General features: G+C 49.7%; 1 protein-coding gene across 1 annotated transcript; it reads left to right on the forward strand.

The window, feature by feature from the left end:
• Positions 1–6,667: 6,667 nt before the first annotated feature.
• On the forward strand, positions 6,668–16,414 carry LOC133420506 (mucin-5AC-like; the record flags this gene model as incomplete). The annotated part of the gene is made up of 4 exons (XM_061710200.1): positions 6,668–7,399; positions 9,047–9,886; positions 14,612–15,172; positions 15,800–16,414. Coding segments are annotated over 4 exons (2,748 nt in total), but the record flags the coding sequence as incomplete, so codon positions are not given.
• Between the last annotated feature and the right edge of the window lie 207 nt (positions 16,415–16,621).

Here is a 16,621-nt window from a genome sequence, read left to right on the forward strand (position 1 = left end):
TTATCATTGTTATCCATGTTTGTGTTCAGCACTTTGGTCAACTGTATTGTTTTTAAAGTGCTACACAAATAAAGTTGAGTTGAATTGAGGCGAATGATTATTATTATTTTATCATTAGGAAAGCCAATTTGCAATAGTGAATAAACCTGGACTGTGGCATCACCCTTCTTCCAGTCTGCACAGAGGCTTTGCACAGATTCACAAAATATGCAAATACATGCTATGGAATTTCTTTTAGTCCTTGGCGGTGTGTGATACTCGAGCTTCAGTTGCTGCTGTTGCAATTCCATTAGCATTTCTCTGGCCAGAACAAAAAATAAGTGAAAGAGTTTTTGATCCCAAATTTTTGATCAAAATGAAATCACTTTAAAAGTTATTGAATTAGATCATCTTAAACATGCATGATATAAGCAAAAACATAATTAAATGATTAAAGCGTCCTCTTTTGATCAATTCATTTCAAATTCGGTACATATGTATGCCTTTACAAACGTGCCTATAAAGCTCAATACACATAATTCGCAATAATAAATATTGGCTTCTGAAATTTAATTGACTGTTATGCAGCCATTTTGAACAGTAACCACCTGACACCTTAGGTGTTTACCACCATTGCGTTAACATACCAAACTTTAATGTTAATTTTTTTAGGATACATGCATGTGTATCTTGCTGCAACCATTATGGAAAAAATCTCACTAAATACAGGGTGTTGTCAAAGAATTTTGGACTGATGGAAAAATCTGTTGGTGACCTGCATGTTAAGGGCCACGCCAAGAACAGATAAAATTAAAGCTGCAAGCAGCGATGAACAGGCCCTCGCACCCTTGTGCACGTTCAGGCATGTTGCAGTGGAAGCTTGTATGACTTGCATGTAGATTCTTCAGACCTGGACATTTAGCGGATGACACCACCCACGACTCTCTATGTCAAACCATTCAAAAGTTATAGCAGAAAGTAGGAACTATCAGATATCGACCAATCAGATGAAGGGGGGGGGCTTTAAGTTGCGACATGATACAGGTGTTTACCAATTTTCGTGCATGTACGTCGAACCGTATTGTGGGGCTTGAGGCACGAAGTTTTCTAGGGGGCGCTGTTGAGCCAGCAGGCCACGCCCATTAATGCAAACCATTAAATATCAAATTTTTCCCCAGGCCTGGCTTTCGTGCAAAATTTGGTGACTTTTGGGGAACTATCAAATATGAAGGGGCGGGGCTAATTTGCACCAATTATGGTCAAGGACTCAAAACCATGTCCGATGACACCACCCACGAGTCTTTATGTCAAACCATTCAAAAGTTATTGCAGAAAATAGGAACTATCACATATCGACCAATCAGAAGAAGGGGCGGGGCTAATTTGCACCAATTATGTTCACGGACTCAAAACCGAGTCTGATGACACCACCCATGACTCTCTATGTCATACCATTCAAAGATTATGGCAGAAAGTAGGGACTATCAATTATGGACCAGTCAGATGAAGGGGGGGCGCGCTTTTTGGCGTCTATTGTCGCCACGGTAACGCTTTTGACTGAGAAAAGTAATGCGCGTCGTTGCAGGATCGAGACGCACATTTTGATGTATAACACACCTGGGTGCACGTTACGGTCCGGGCAAAGAAGCGGCCAAAGAAATGGCAAAAATTGGGACAAAATTACACAATTAATTAAAAATGGCCGACTTCCGGTTCGGTTTTCGGCCAAGAGACTTTTCTTTCAGTTGCGACATGATACAGGTGTGTACCGATTTTCGTGCATGTACGTCAAACCGTATTGTGGGGTTTGAGGCACAAAGTTTTCTAGGGGGCGCTGCTGAGCCATTAGGTCACGCCCATTAATGCAAACCATTAAATATAAAAAATTTTCGCCAGCCCTGGCTTGCGTGCAAAATTTGGTGACTTTTGGGGCACGTTTAGGGGGGCAAAAAGGCCCTCATTTCGTCGGAAGAAGAAAAAGGAAAAGGAAAATTCCTACAGATACAATAGGGCCTTCGCACTGTAAGTGCTCGGGCCCTAAATATTCAAAATCTTGTGAAAATTAGTTGGATCATATCAGATTGCTTTCCTTTGTTTTCACTTTTTTAAGTTGAAAATTATTGGGATATTTAAATAGAAGAAACTGACGGATCCATTCAACTCAGTTTATCTTTATTTACACAGGGCTTAAGCACAACAAATTTCGTCTTAAGGCACTTTAAGAGAATGGGTGGATTTTCTCAAGAGTTGGGGTAAAACATAAATAGCTCCATTACAGACATTTTTCAAAATATGATATATATATATACAGTCATAGTATTCAATTGTATGGATGACTGAAGACAATTTTCAGACCGCTGGCACCAGCCTTGGCGTTAGTTTTGTATTTTGTATTTAGTCAGCATTTTCAGAAATGTTTTTTTTTTACAGTTCATATTGCATAAAATTATTGAAAAAATAATATTTGACATTTTAAAATGACACAACATAATTGGCATGTTTACAAATATAACAAATACAACCATTTAAGCATTAAGCATTGGAACACTTAATGCTTAAATGTACCAAGGTGTTTCTGACTTTGATGTTGTGCATTATAATTACAGAAAAAAAGGAAAACAACAATGGGAATTGGAAAAATCTTATTCTCAGTGCTGATACTCACAGGTAAGTTGGAGGGACTGGGAATGAATTTGATGAAACTTAAAATATTTGTCTTTGGAAAAAAACTGAGAGTATTAAATGCTTATACTTACTATGGAAATAACTAAAACAAATGTCAATCATGAACACAGCCTTTCAGGCAAAAGAAACAAGCACGAGTGCATCAACAACTACAACTGCTCCAACTACAACTACAGCTAGTCCAACAACTACAACAGTTGGTCCGACTACAAGTACTGTTGCTCCAACTACAACAACCACAGCCGCACCAACAACAACTACAGTTGCTCCAACCACAACAACAGCCGCTCCAACAACAACTACAGCGGCTCCAACAACAACTACAGCGGCTCCAACCACAACAACAGCCGCTCCAACCACAACCACAGCCGCTCCAACAACAACCACAGTTACTCCAACAACAACCACAGCTGCTCCAACAACTACCACAGTTGCTCCAACAACAACCACAGCTGCTCCAACAACAACTACAGCCGCTCCAACAACAACCACAGCTGCTCCAACAACAACCACAGCTGCTCCAACAACTACCACAGCCACTCCAACCACAACAACAGCTGCTCCAACAACTACAGCCGCTCCAACAACAACCACAGTTGCTCCAACAACAACCACAGCCGCTCCAACAACAACCACAGTCACTCCAACAACAACCACAGCTGTTCCAACAGCAACCACAGCTGCTCCAACAACTACCACACCCGCTCCAAACACAACAACAGCCGCTCCAAGAACAACCACAGTTGCACCAACCACAACCACAGCCGCTCCAACAACAACCACAGCTGCTCCAACAACTACCACAGCTGTTCCAACAACTACCACAGCTGCTCCAACAACAACTACAGCCGCTCCAACAACTACCACAGCTGTTCCAACAACTACCACAGCTGCTCCAACAACAACTACAGCCGCTCCAACAACTACCACAGCCGCTCCAACAACAACCACAGCCGCTCCAACAAATACCACAGCTGTTCCAACAACTACCACAGCTGCTCCAACAACAACCACAGCTTCTCCAACAACTACCACAGCTGCTGCAACAACAACTACAGCCGCTCCAACAAATACCACAGCTGTTCCAACAACAACAGCCACTCCAACAACAACCACAGTTGCTCCAACAACAACCACAGCCGCTCCAACAACTACCACAGCTGCTCCAACAACTACCACAGCTGCTCCAACAACAACTACAGCCGCTCCAACAACTACCACAGCCGCTCCAACAACAACCACAGCCGCTCCAACAACAACCACAGCTGCTCCAACAACTACCACAGCTGCTCCAACAACTACCACAGCCGCTCCAACAACAACCACAGTTGCTCCAACAACAACCACAGCTGCTCCAACAACTACCACAGCTGCTCTAACAACAACCACAGTTGCTCCAACAACAACCACAGCTGCTCCAACAACTACAACAGCCGCTCCAACAACAACCACAGCCGCTCCAACAACAACCACAGCCGCTCCAACAACAACCACAGTTGCTCCAACCACAACAACAGCCGCTCCAACAACAACCACAGACGCTCCAACAACAACCACAGCCGCTCCAGCAACAACCACAGCCGCTCCAACAACAACCACAGACGCTCCAACAGCTACCACAGCTGCTCCAACCACAACCACAGCCGCTCCAACAACTACCACAGTTGTTCCAACAACAACTACAGCGGCTCCAACCACAACAAACGCCGCTCCAACAACTACCACAGCCGCTCCAACAACTACCACAGCCGCTCCAACAACAACCACAGTTGCTCCAACAACAACTACAGCGGCTCCAACCACAACAACAGCTGCTCCAACAACAACCACAGCTGCTCCAACCACAACCACAGCCGCTCCAACAACTACCACAGTTGTTCCAACAACAACTACAGCGGCTCCAACCACAACAAACGCCGCTCCAACAACTACCACAGCCGCTCCAACAACAACCACAGTTGCTCCAACAACAACTACAGCGGCTCCAACCACAACAACAGCTGCTCCAACAACAACCACAGCTGCTCCAACAACAACCACAGTTGCTCCAACAACAACCACAGCTGCTTCAACAAAAACTACAGCGGCTCCAACCACAACCACAGCTGCTCCAACAACTACCACAGCCGCACCAACAACTACAGGCGCTCCAACAACAACCACAGTCGCTCCAACCACAACCACAGCTGCTCCAACAACCACTACAGCTGCTCCAACAACAACCACAGTTGCTCCAACAACAACCACAGCTGCTCCAGCAACAACCACAGCTGCTCCAACAACTACCACAGCTGCTCCAACAACAACCACAGCTGCTCCAACCACAACAGCCGCTCCAACAACTACCACAGCTGCTCCAACAAAAACCACAGTTGCACCAACTACAACTACAGCTGCTCCAACCACAACCACAGCTCCTCCAACAACTACCACAGCTGCTCCAACCACAACCACAGCCGCTCCAACAACAACCACAGTTGCTCCAACAACTACCACAGCTGCTCCAACAACTACCACAGCTGCTCCAACAACAACCACAGTTGCACCAACCACAACAACAGCCGCTCCAACAACAACCACAGCTGCTCCAACCACAACAACAGCTGCTCCAACAACAACCACAGCTGCTCCAACAACAACCACAGCTGCTCCAACCACAACAACAGCCGCTCCAACAACAACCACAGTTGCTCCAACAACAACCACAGCTGCTCCAAAAATAACCACAGTTGCTCCAACAACTACCACAGCTGCTCCAACAACTACCACAGCTGCTCCAACAAGAACTACAGCGGCTCCAACCACAACCACAGCTGTTCCAACAACAACCACAGTTGCTCCAACAACAACCACAGTCGCTCCAACCACAACAACAGCCACTCCAACAACTACCACAGCTGCTCCAACAACAACCACAGTTGCACCAACTACAACTACAGCCGCTCAAACAACAACCACAGCCGCACCAACAACTACAGCTGCTCCAACCACAACAACAGCAACTCCAACAACTACGACAGCTGCTCCAACCACAACTACAGCTGCTCCAACAACTACCACAGCTGCTCCAACAACTACCACAGCCGCACCAACAACTACAGCTGCTCCAACCACAACAACAGCAACTCCAACAACTACCACAGCCGCTCCAACAACAACAGTTGCACCAACTACAACTACAGCTGCTCCAACAACAACCACAGTTGCACCAACTACCACTACAGCTGCTCCAACAACTACCACAGCCGCTCCAACAACAACCACAGCTGCTCCAACCACAACAACAGCCGCTCCAACAACTACCACAGCTGCTCCAACCAAAACAACAGCCGCTCCAACAACTACCACAGCTGCTCCAACAACAACCACAGTTGCACCAACTACAACTACAGCCGCTCCAACAACAACCACAGCCGCACCAACAACTACAGCTGCTCCAACCACAACAACAGCAACTCCAACAACTACCACAGCCGCACCAACAACCACAGCTGCTCCAACCACAACTACAGCTGCTCCAACAACTACCACAGCCGCACCAACAACTACAGCTGCTCCAACCACAACAACAGCAACTCCAACAACTACCATAGCCGCTCCAACAACAACAACAGTTGCTCCAACAACTACCACAGCTGCTCCAACCACAACTACAGCTGCTCCAACAACTACCACAGCTGCTCCAACAACTACCACAGCCGCACCAACAACTACAGCTGCTCCAACCACAACAACAGCAACTCCAACAACTACCACAGCCGCTCCAACAACAACAACAGTTGCTCCAACAACTACCACAGCTGCTCCAACCACAACTACAGCTGCTCCAACAACTACCACAGCTGCTCCAACAACTACCACAGCCGCTCCAACAACAACCACAGCTGCTCCAACCACAACTACAGCTGCTCCAACCACAACAACAGCCGCTCCAACAACTACCACAACTGCTCCAACAACAACAACAGCCGCTCCAACAACTACCACAGCTGCTCCAACCACAACCACAGCTGCTCCAACCACAACAGCCACTCCAACAACTACCACAGCTGCTCCAACAACAACCACAGCTGCTCCAACCACAACAACAGCCGCTCCAACAACTACCACAGCTGCTCCAACAACAACCACAGCTGCTCCAACCACAACAACAGCCGCTCCAACAACTACCACAGCTGCTCCAACCACAACAACAGCCGCTCCAACAACAACCACAGTTGCTCCAACAACAGCCACAGCTCCTCCAACAACTACCACAGCCGCTCCAACAACAACCACAGCAGCTCCAACAACAACCACAGTTGCTCCAACAACTACCACAGCTGCTCCAACCACAACAGCCGCACCAACAACTACAGCCGCTCCAATCACAACAACAGCAACTCCAACAACTACCACAGCCGCTCCAACAACAACAACAGTTGCTCCAACAACTACCACAGCTGCTCCAACCACAACTACAGCTGCTCCAACAACTACCACAGCCGCTCCAACCACAACAACAGCTGCTCCAACAACAACCACAGTTGCTCCAACAACTACCACAGCTGCTCCAACCACAACCACAGCTGCTCCAACAACTACCACAGCTGCTCCAACAACTACCACAGCCGCTCCAACCACCACAACAACAGCCGCTCCAACAACACCCACAGTTGCCCCAACAACAACCACAGCTCCTCCAACAACTACCACAGCTGCTCCAACCACAACTACAGCCGCTCCAACAACTACCACAGCCGCTCCAACAACCACAGTTGCTCCAACAACTACCACAGCTGCTCCAACCACAACAACAGCCGCACCAACAACAACCACAGTTGCTCCAACAACCACAGCTGCTCCAACAACAACCACAGTTGCTCCAACAACTACCACAGCTGCTCCAACCACAACAACAGCCGCAACAACAACTACAGCTGCTCCAACCACAACAACAGCAAATCCAACAACTACCACAGCCGCTCCAACAACAACAACAGTTGCTCCAACAACTACCACAGCTGCTCCAACCACAACTACAGCTGCTCCAATAACTACCACAGCTGCTCCAACAACTACCACAGCCACTCCAACAACAACAACAGTTGCTCCAACAACTACCACAGCTGCTCCAACCACAACAACAGCCGCACCAACAACTACAGCAGCTCCAACCACAACAACAGCAACTCCAACAACTACCACAGCTGCTCCAACAACTACCACAGCCGCACCAACAAATACAGCTGCTCCAACCACAACAACAGCAACTCCAACAACTACCACAGCTGCTCCAACCACAACTACAGCTGCTCCAACAACTACCACAACTGCTCCAACAACTACCACAGCCGCACCAACAACTACAGCTGATCCAACCACAAAAACAGCAACTCCAACAACTACCACAGCCGCTCCAACAACAACAACAGTTGCACCAACTACAACTACAGCTGCTCCAACAACAACCACAGTTGCACCAACTACAACTACAGCTGCTCCAACAACTACCACAGCCGCTCCAAGAACAACCACAGCTGCTCCAACCACAACAACAGCCGCTCCAACAACTACCACAGCTGCTCCAACCACAACAACAGCCGCTCTAACAACTACCACAGCCGCTCCAACAACAACCACAGTTGCACCAACTACAACTACAGCCGCTCCAACAACAACCACAGCCGCACCAACAACTACAGCTGCTCCAACCACAACAACAGCAACTCCAACAACTACCACAGCCGCACCAACAACCACAGCTGCTCCAACCACAACTACAGCTGCTCCAACAACTACCACAGCTGCTCCAACAACTACAGCTGCTCCAACCACAACAACAGCAACTCCAACAACTACCACAGCCGCTCCAACAACAACAACAGTTGCTCCAACAACTACCACAGCTCCTCCAACCACAACTACAGCTGCTCCAACAACTACCACAGCTGCTCCAACAACTACCGCAGCCGTTCCAAAAACAACAACAGTTGCTCCAACAACTACCACAGCTGCTCCAACCACAACTAGAGCTGCTCCAACCACAACAACAACTGCTCCAACAACTACCACAGCTGCTCCAACCACAACAACAGCTGCTCCAACCACAACCACAGCTGCTCCAACCACAACAGCCGCTCCAACAACTACCACAGCTGCTCCAACCACAACAACAGCTGCTCCAACCACAACAACAGCTGCTCCAACCACAACCAAAGATGCTCCAACAATTACCACAGCTGCTCCAACCACAACAACAGCCGCTCCAACAACTACCACAGCTGCTCCAACCACAACAACAGCTCCTCCAACAACTACCACAGCCGCTCCAACAACAACCACAGCAGCTCCAACAACAACCACAGTTGCTCCAACAACAACCACAGTTGCTCCAAGAACAACCACAGCTGCTCCAACCACAACAACAGCCGCTCCAACAACTACCACAGCCGCTCCAACAACAACAACAGTTGCTCCAACAACTACCACAGCTGCTCCAACCACAACTACAGCTGCTCCAACAACTACCACAGCCGCTCCAACCACAACAACAGCTGCTCCAACAACAACCACAGTTGCTCCAACAACTACCACAGCTGCTCCAACCACAACCACAGCTGCTCCAACAACTACCACAGCTGCTCCAACAACTACCACAGCCGCTCCAACAACTACCACAGCTGCTCCAACCACAACAATAGCTCCTCCAACAACTACCACAGCCGCTCCAACAACAACCACAGCAGCTCCAACAACAACCACAGTTGCTCCAACAACAACCACAGTTGCTCCAAGAACAACCACAGCTGCTCCAACCACAACAACAGCCGCTCCAACAACTACCACAGCAGCTCCAACAACAACTACAGCTGCTCCAACAACTACCACAGCCGCTCCAAGAACAACCACAGCTGCTCCAACCACAACAACAGCCGCTCCAACAACTACCACAGCTGCTCCAACCACAACAACAGCCGCTCCAACAACTACCACAGCCGCTCCAACAACAACCACAGTTGCACCAACTACAACTACAGCCGCTCCAACAACAACCACAGCCGCACCAACAACTACAGCTGCTCCAACCACAACAACAGCAACTCCAACAACTACCACAGCCGCACCAACAACCACAGCTGCTCCAACCACAACTACAGCTGCTCCAACAACTACCACAGCTGCTCCAACAACTACAGCTGCTCCAACCACAACAACAGCAACTCCAACAACTACCACAGCCGCTCCAACAACAACAACAGTTGCTCCAACAACTACCACAGCTGCTCCAACCACAACTACAGCTGCTCCAACAACTACCACAGCTGCTCCAACAACTACCACAGCCGTTCCAAAAACAACAACAGTTGCTCCAACAACTACCACAGCTGCTCCAACCACAACTAGAGCTGCTCCAACCACAACAACAGCTGCTCCAACAACTACCACAGCTGCTCCAACCACAACAACAGCTGCTCCAACCACAACCACAGCTGCTCCAACCACAACAGCCGCTCCAACAACTACCACAGCTGCTCCAACCACAACAACAGCTGCTCCAACCACAACAACAGCTGCTCCAACCACAACCACAGATGCTCCAACAATTACCACAGCTGCTCCAACCACAACAACAGCCGCTCCAACAACTACCACAGCTGCTCCAACCACAACAACAGCTCCTCCAACAACTACCACAGCCGCTCCAACAACAACCACAGCAGCTCCAACAACAACCACAGTTGCTCCAACAACAACCACAGTTGCTCCAAGAACAACCACAGCTGCTCCAACCACAACAACAGCCGCTCCAACAACTACCACAGCTGCTCCAACCACAACAACAGCCGCTCCAACAACTACCACAGCCGCTCCAACAACAACCACAGTTGCACCAACTACAACTACAGCCGCTCCAAGAACAACCACAGCCGCACCAACAACTACAGCTGCTCCAACCACAACAACAGCAACTCCAACAACTACCACAGCCGCACCAACAACCACAGCTGCTCCAACCACAACTACAGCTGCTCCAACAACTCCCACAGCTGCTCCAACAACTACAGCTGCTCCAACCACAACAACAGCAACTCCAACAACTACCACAGCCGTTCCAACAACAACAACAGTTGCTCCAACAACTACCACAGCTGCTCCAACCACAACTACAGCTGCTCCAACAACTACCACAGCCGCTCCAAAAACAACAACAGTTGCTCCAACAACTACCACAGCTGCTCCAACCACAACTAGAGCTGCTCCAACCACAACAACAGCTGCTCCAACAACTACCACAGCTGCTCCAACCACAACAACAGCTGCTCCAACCACAACCACAGCTGCTCCAACCACAACAGCCGCTCCAACAACTACCACAGCTGCTCCAACCACAACAACAGCTGCTCCAACCACAACAACAGCTGCTCCAACCACAACCACAGATGCTCCAACAATTACCACTGCTGCTCCAACCACAACAACAGCCGCTCCAACAACTACCACAGCTGCTCCAACCACAACAACAGCTCCTCCAACAACTATCACAGCCGCTCCAACAACAACAACAGCAGCTCCAACAACAACCACAGTTGCTCCAACAACAACCACAGTTGCTCCAAGAACAACCACAGCTGCTCCAACCACAACAACAGCCGCTCCAACAACTACCACAGCAGCTCCAACAACAACTACAGCTGCTCCAACAACTACCACAGCCGCTCCAAGAACAACCACAGCTGCTCCAACAACTACCACAGCTGCTCCAACCACAACAACAGCCGCTCCAACAACTACCACAGCCGCTCCAACAACAACCACAGTTGCACCAACTACAACTACAGCCGCTCCAAGAACAACCACAGCCGCACCAACAACTACAGCTGCTCCAACCACAACAACAGCAACTCCAACAACTACCACAGCCGCACCAACAACCACAGCTGCTCCAACCACAACTACAGCTGCTCCAACATCTACCACAGCTGCTCCAACAACTACAGCTGCTCCAACCACAACAACAGCAACTCCAACAACTACCACAGCCGCTCCAACAACAACAGTTGCTCCAACAACTACCACAGCTGCTCCAACCACAACTACAGCTGCTCCAACAACTACCACAGCTGCTCCAACAACTACCACAGCCGCTCCAAAAACAACAACAGTTGCTCCAACAACTACCACAGCTGCTCCAAACACAACTAGAGCTGCTCCAACCACAACAACAGCTGCTCCAACAACTACCACAGCTGCTCCAACCACAACAACAGCTGCTCCAACCACAACCACAGCTGCTCCAACCACAACAGCCGCTCCAACAACTACCACAGCTGCTCCAACCACAACAACAGCTGCTCCAACCACAACCACAGATGCTCCAACAATTACCACAGCTGCTCCAACCACAACAACAGCCGCTCCAACAACTACCACAGCTGCTCCAACCACAACAACAGCTCCTCCAACAACTACCACAGCCGCTCCAACAACAACCACAGCAGCTCCAACAACAACCACAGTTGCTCCAACAACAACCATAGTTGCTCCAACAACAACCACAGCTGCTCCAACCACAACAACAGCCGCTCCAACAACTACCACAGCAGCTCCAACAACAACTACAGCTGCTCCAACAACTACCACAGCCGCTCCAAGAACAACCACAGCTGCTCCAACCACAACAACAGCCGCTCCAACAACTACCACAGCTGCTCCAACCACAACAACAGCCGCTCCAACAACTACCACAGCCGCTCCAACAACAACCACAGTTGCACCAACTACAACTACAGCCGCTCCAAGAACAACCACAGCCGCACCAACAACTACAGCTGCTCCAACCACAACAACAGCAACTCCAACAACTACCACAGCCGCACCAACAACCACAGCTGCTCCAACCACAACTACAGCTGCTCCAACAACTACCACAGCTGCTCCAACAACTACCACAGCCGCTCCAAAAACAACAACAGTTGCTCCAACAACTACCACAGCTGCTCCAAACACAACTAGAGCTGCTCCAACCACAACAACAGCTGCTCCAACAACTACCACAGCTGCTCCAACCACAACAACAGCTGCTCCAACCACAACCACAGCTGCTCCAACCACAACAGCCGCTCCAACAACTACCACAGCTGCTCCAACCACAACAACAGCTGCTCCAACCACAACAACAGCTGCTCCAACCACAACCACAGATGCTCCAACAACTACCACAGCTGCTCCAACCACAACAACAGCCGCTCCAACAACTACCACAGCTGCTCCAACCACAACAACAGCCGCTCCAACAACAACCACAGTTGCTCCAACAACAACCACAGCTCCTCCAACAACTACCACAGCCGCTCCAACAACAACCACAGCAGCTCCAACAACAACCACAGTTGCTCCAACAACAACCACAGTTGCTCCAACAACTACCACAGCTGCTCCAACCACAACAACAGCAACTCCAACAACTACCAAAGCCGCTCCAACAACAACAACAGTTGCTCCAACAACTACCACAGCTGCTCCAACCACAACTACAGCTGCTCCAATAACTACCACAGCTGCTCCAACAACTACCACAGCCACTCCAACAACAACAACAGTTGCTCCAACAACTACCACAGCTGCTCCAACCACAACAACAGCCGCACCAACAACTACAGCAGCTCCAACCACAACAACAGCAACTCCAACAACTACCACAGCTGCTCCAACAACTACCACAGCCGCACCAACAACTACAGCTGCTCCAACCACAACAACAGCAACTCCAACAACTACCACAGCTGCTCCAACCACAACTACAGCTGCTCCAACAACTACCACAGCTGCTCCAACAACTACCACAGCCGCACCAACAACTACAGCTGATCCAACCACAAAAACAGCAACTCCAACAACTACCACAGCCGCTCCAACAACAAACACAGTTGCACCAACTACAACTACAGCTGCTCCAACAACAACCACAGTTGCACCAACTACAGCTGCTCCAACAACTACCACAGCCGCTCCAAGAACAACCACAGCTGCTCCAACCACAACAACAGCCGCTCCAACAACTACCACAGCTGCTCCAACCACAACAACAGCCGCTCCAACAACTACCACAGCCGCTCCAACAACAACCACAGTTGCACCAACTACAACTACAGCCGCTCCAACAACAACCACAGCCGCACCAACAACTACAGCTGCTCCAACCACAACAACAGCAACTCCAACAACTACCACAGCCGCACCAACAACCACAGCTGCTCCAACCACAACTACAGCTGCTCCAACAACTACCACAGCTGCTCCAACAACTACAGCTGCTCCAACCATAACAACAGCAACTCCAACAACTACCACAGCCGCTCCAACAACAACAACAGTTGCTCCAACAACTACCACAGCTGCTCCAACCACAACTACAGCTGCTCCAACAACTACCACAGCTGCTCCAACAACTACCACAGCCGCTCCAAAAACAACAACAGTTGCTCCAACAACTACCACAGCTGCTCCAACCACAACTAGAGCTGCTCCAACCACAACAACAGCTGCTCCAACAACTACCACAGCTGCTCCAACCACAACAACAGCTGCTCCAACCACAACAGCCGCTCCAACAACTACCACAGCTGCTCCAACCACAACAACAGCTGCTCCAACCACAACAACAGCTGCTCCAACCACAACCACAGATGCTCCAACAACTACCACAGCTGCTCCAACCACAACAACAGCCGCTCCAACAACTACCACAGCTGCTCCAACCACAACAACAGCCGCTCCAACAACAACCACAGTTGCTCCAACAACAACCACAGCTCCTCCAACAACTACCACAGCCGCTCCAACAACAACCACAGCAGCTCCAACAACAACCACAGTTGCTCCAACAACAACCACAGTTGCTCCAACAACTACCACAGCTGCTCCAACCACAACAACAGCAACTCCAACAACTACCAAAGCCGCTCCAACAACAACAACAACAACAACAGTTGTTCCAACAACTACCACAACTGCTCCAACCACAACTACAGCTGCTCCAACAACTACCACAGCTGCTCCAACATCTACCACAGCCACTCCAACCATAACAACAGCCACTCCAACAACAAATACAGCTGCTCCAACCACAACTACAGCCGCTCCAACAACTACCACAGCCGCTCCAACAACAACCACAGTTGCTCCAACAACTACCACAGCTGTTCCAACCACAACAACAGCCGCTCCAACAACAACCACAGTTGCTCCAACAACTACCACAGCTGCTCCAATCACAACAACAGCCGCACCAACAACTACAGCTGCTCCAACCACAACAACAGCAACTCCAACAACTACCACAGCCGCTCCAACAACAACAACAGTTGCTCCAACAACTACCACAGCTGCTCCAACCACAACTACAGCTGCTCCAACAACTACCACAACTGCTGCAACCACAACTACAGCTGCTCCAACAACTACGACAGCCACTCCAACAACAACAACAGTTGCTCCAACAACTACCACAGCTTCTCCAACCACAACAACAGCAACTCCAACAACTACCACAGCCGCTCCAACAACAACAACAGTTGCTCCAACCACAACTACAGCAGCTCCAACCACAACAACAGCTGCTCCAACAACTACCATTGCTGCTCCAACCACAACAACAGCCGCTCCAACAACAACCACAGTTGCTCCAACAACTACCACAGCTGCTCCAACAAATACCACAGCTGCTCCAACAACTACCACAGCCGCTCCAACAACAACCACAGTCGCTCCAACAACAACCACAGCTGCTCCAACAACGACCACAGTTGCTCCAACAACAACCACAGTTGCTCCAACAACTACCACAGCTGCTATAACAACTACCACAGCTGCTCCAACCACAACAACAGCCGCTCCAACAACAACCACAGTTGCTCCAACAACAACCACAGCTGCTCCAACAACAACCACAGCTGCTTCAACAACAACTACAGCGGCTCCAACCACAACAACAGCCGCTCCAACAACAACCACAGTTGCTCCAACCACTACCACAGCTGCTCCAACAACTACCACAGCCGCTCCAACAACAACCACAGTCGCTCCGACAACAACTACAGCGGCTCCAACCACAACAACAGCTGCTTCAACAACTACCACAGCCGCTCCAACAACAACCACAGCCGCTCCAACAACTACCACAGCTCCTCCAACCACAACAACAGCCGCTCCAACAACTACCACAGCCGCTGAAACAACAACCACAGTTGCACCAACTACAGCTGCTCCAACAACTACCACCGCCGCACCAAAGACTACAGCCGCTCCAACAACAACCACAGTCGCTCCAACCACAACCACAGCCGCTCCAAATACAACCACAGTTGCTCTAACAACAACCACAGCTGCTCCAACAACTACCACAACCGCACCAACAACTACAGCTGCTCCAACCACAACTACAGCCGCTCCAAAGACTACCAGAGCCGCTCCAACAACAACCACAGTTGCTCCAACAACAAACACAGCTGCTCCAACCACAACTACAGCCGCTCCAACAACAACCACAGTCGCTCCAACCACAACCACAGCTGCTCCAACAACTACCACAGCCGCTCCAACAACAACCACAGTTGCTCCAACCACAACTACAGCCGCTCCAACAACAACCACAGTCGCTCCAACCACAACCACAGCTGCTCCAACAACAACTACAGCTGCTCCAACAACAACTACAGCTGCTCCACCCACAACAACAGCAACTCCAACAACTACCACGGCCGCTCCAACAACAACAACAGTTGCTCCAACAACTACCACAGCTGCTCCAACCACAACTACAGCCTCTCCAACAACTACCACAGCCGCTCCAACAACAACCACAGCCGCACCAACAACTACAGCCGCTCCAACCACAACAACAGTTGCTACAACAACTACCACAGCTGCTCCAACAACAACAGCCGCTCCAACAACTACAGCTGCTCCAACCACA

The sequence above is a fragment of the Cololabis saira genome, chromosome 20, assembly GCF_033807715.1.
Source record: "Cololabis saira isolate AMF1-May2022 chromosome 20, fColSai1.1, whole genome shotgun sequence".
NCBI lineage: Eukaryota > Metazoa > Chordata > Actinopteri > Beloniformes > Belonidae > Cololabis > Cololabis saira.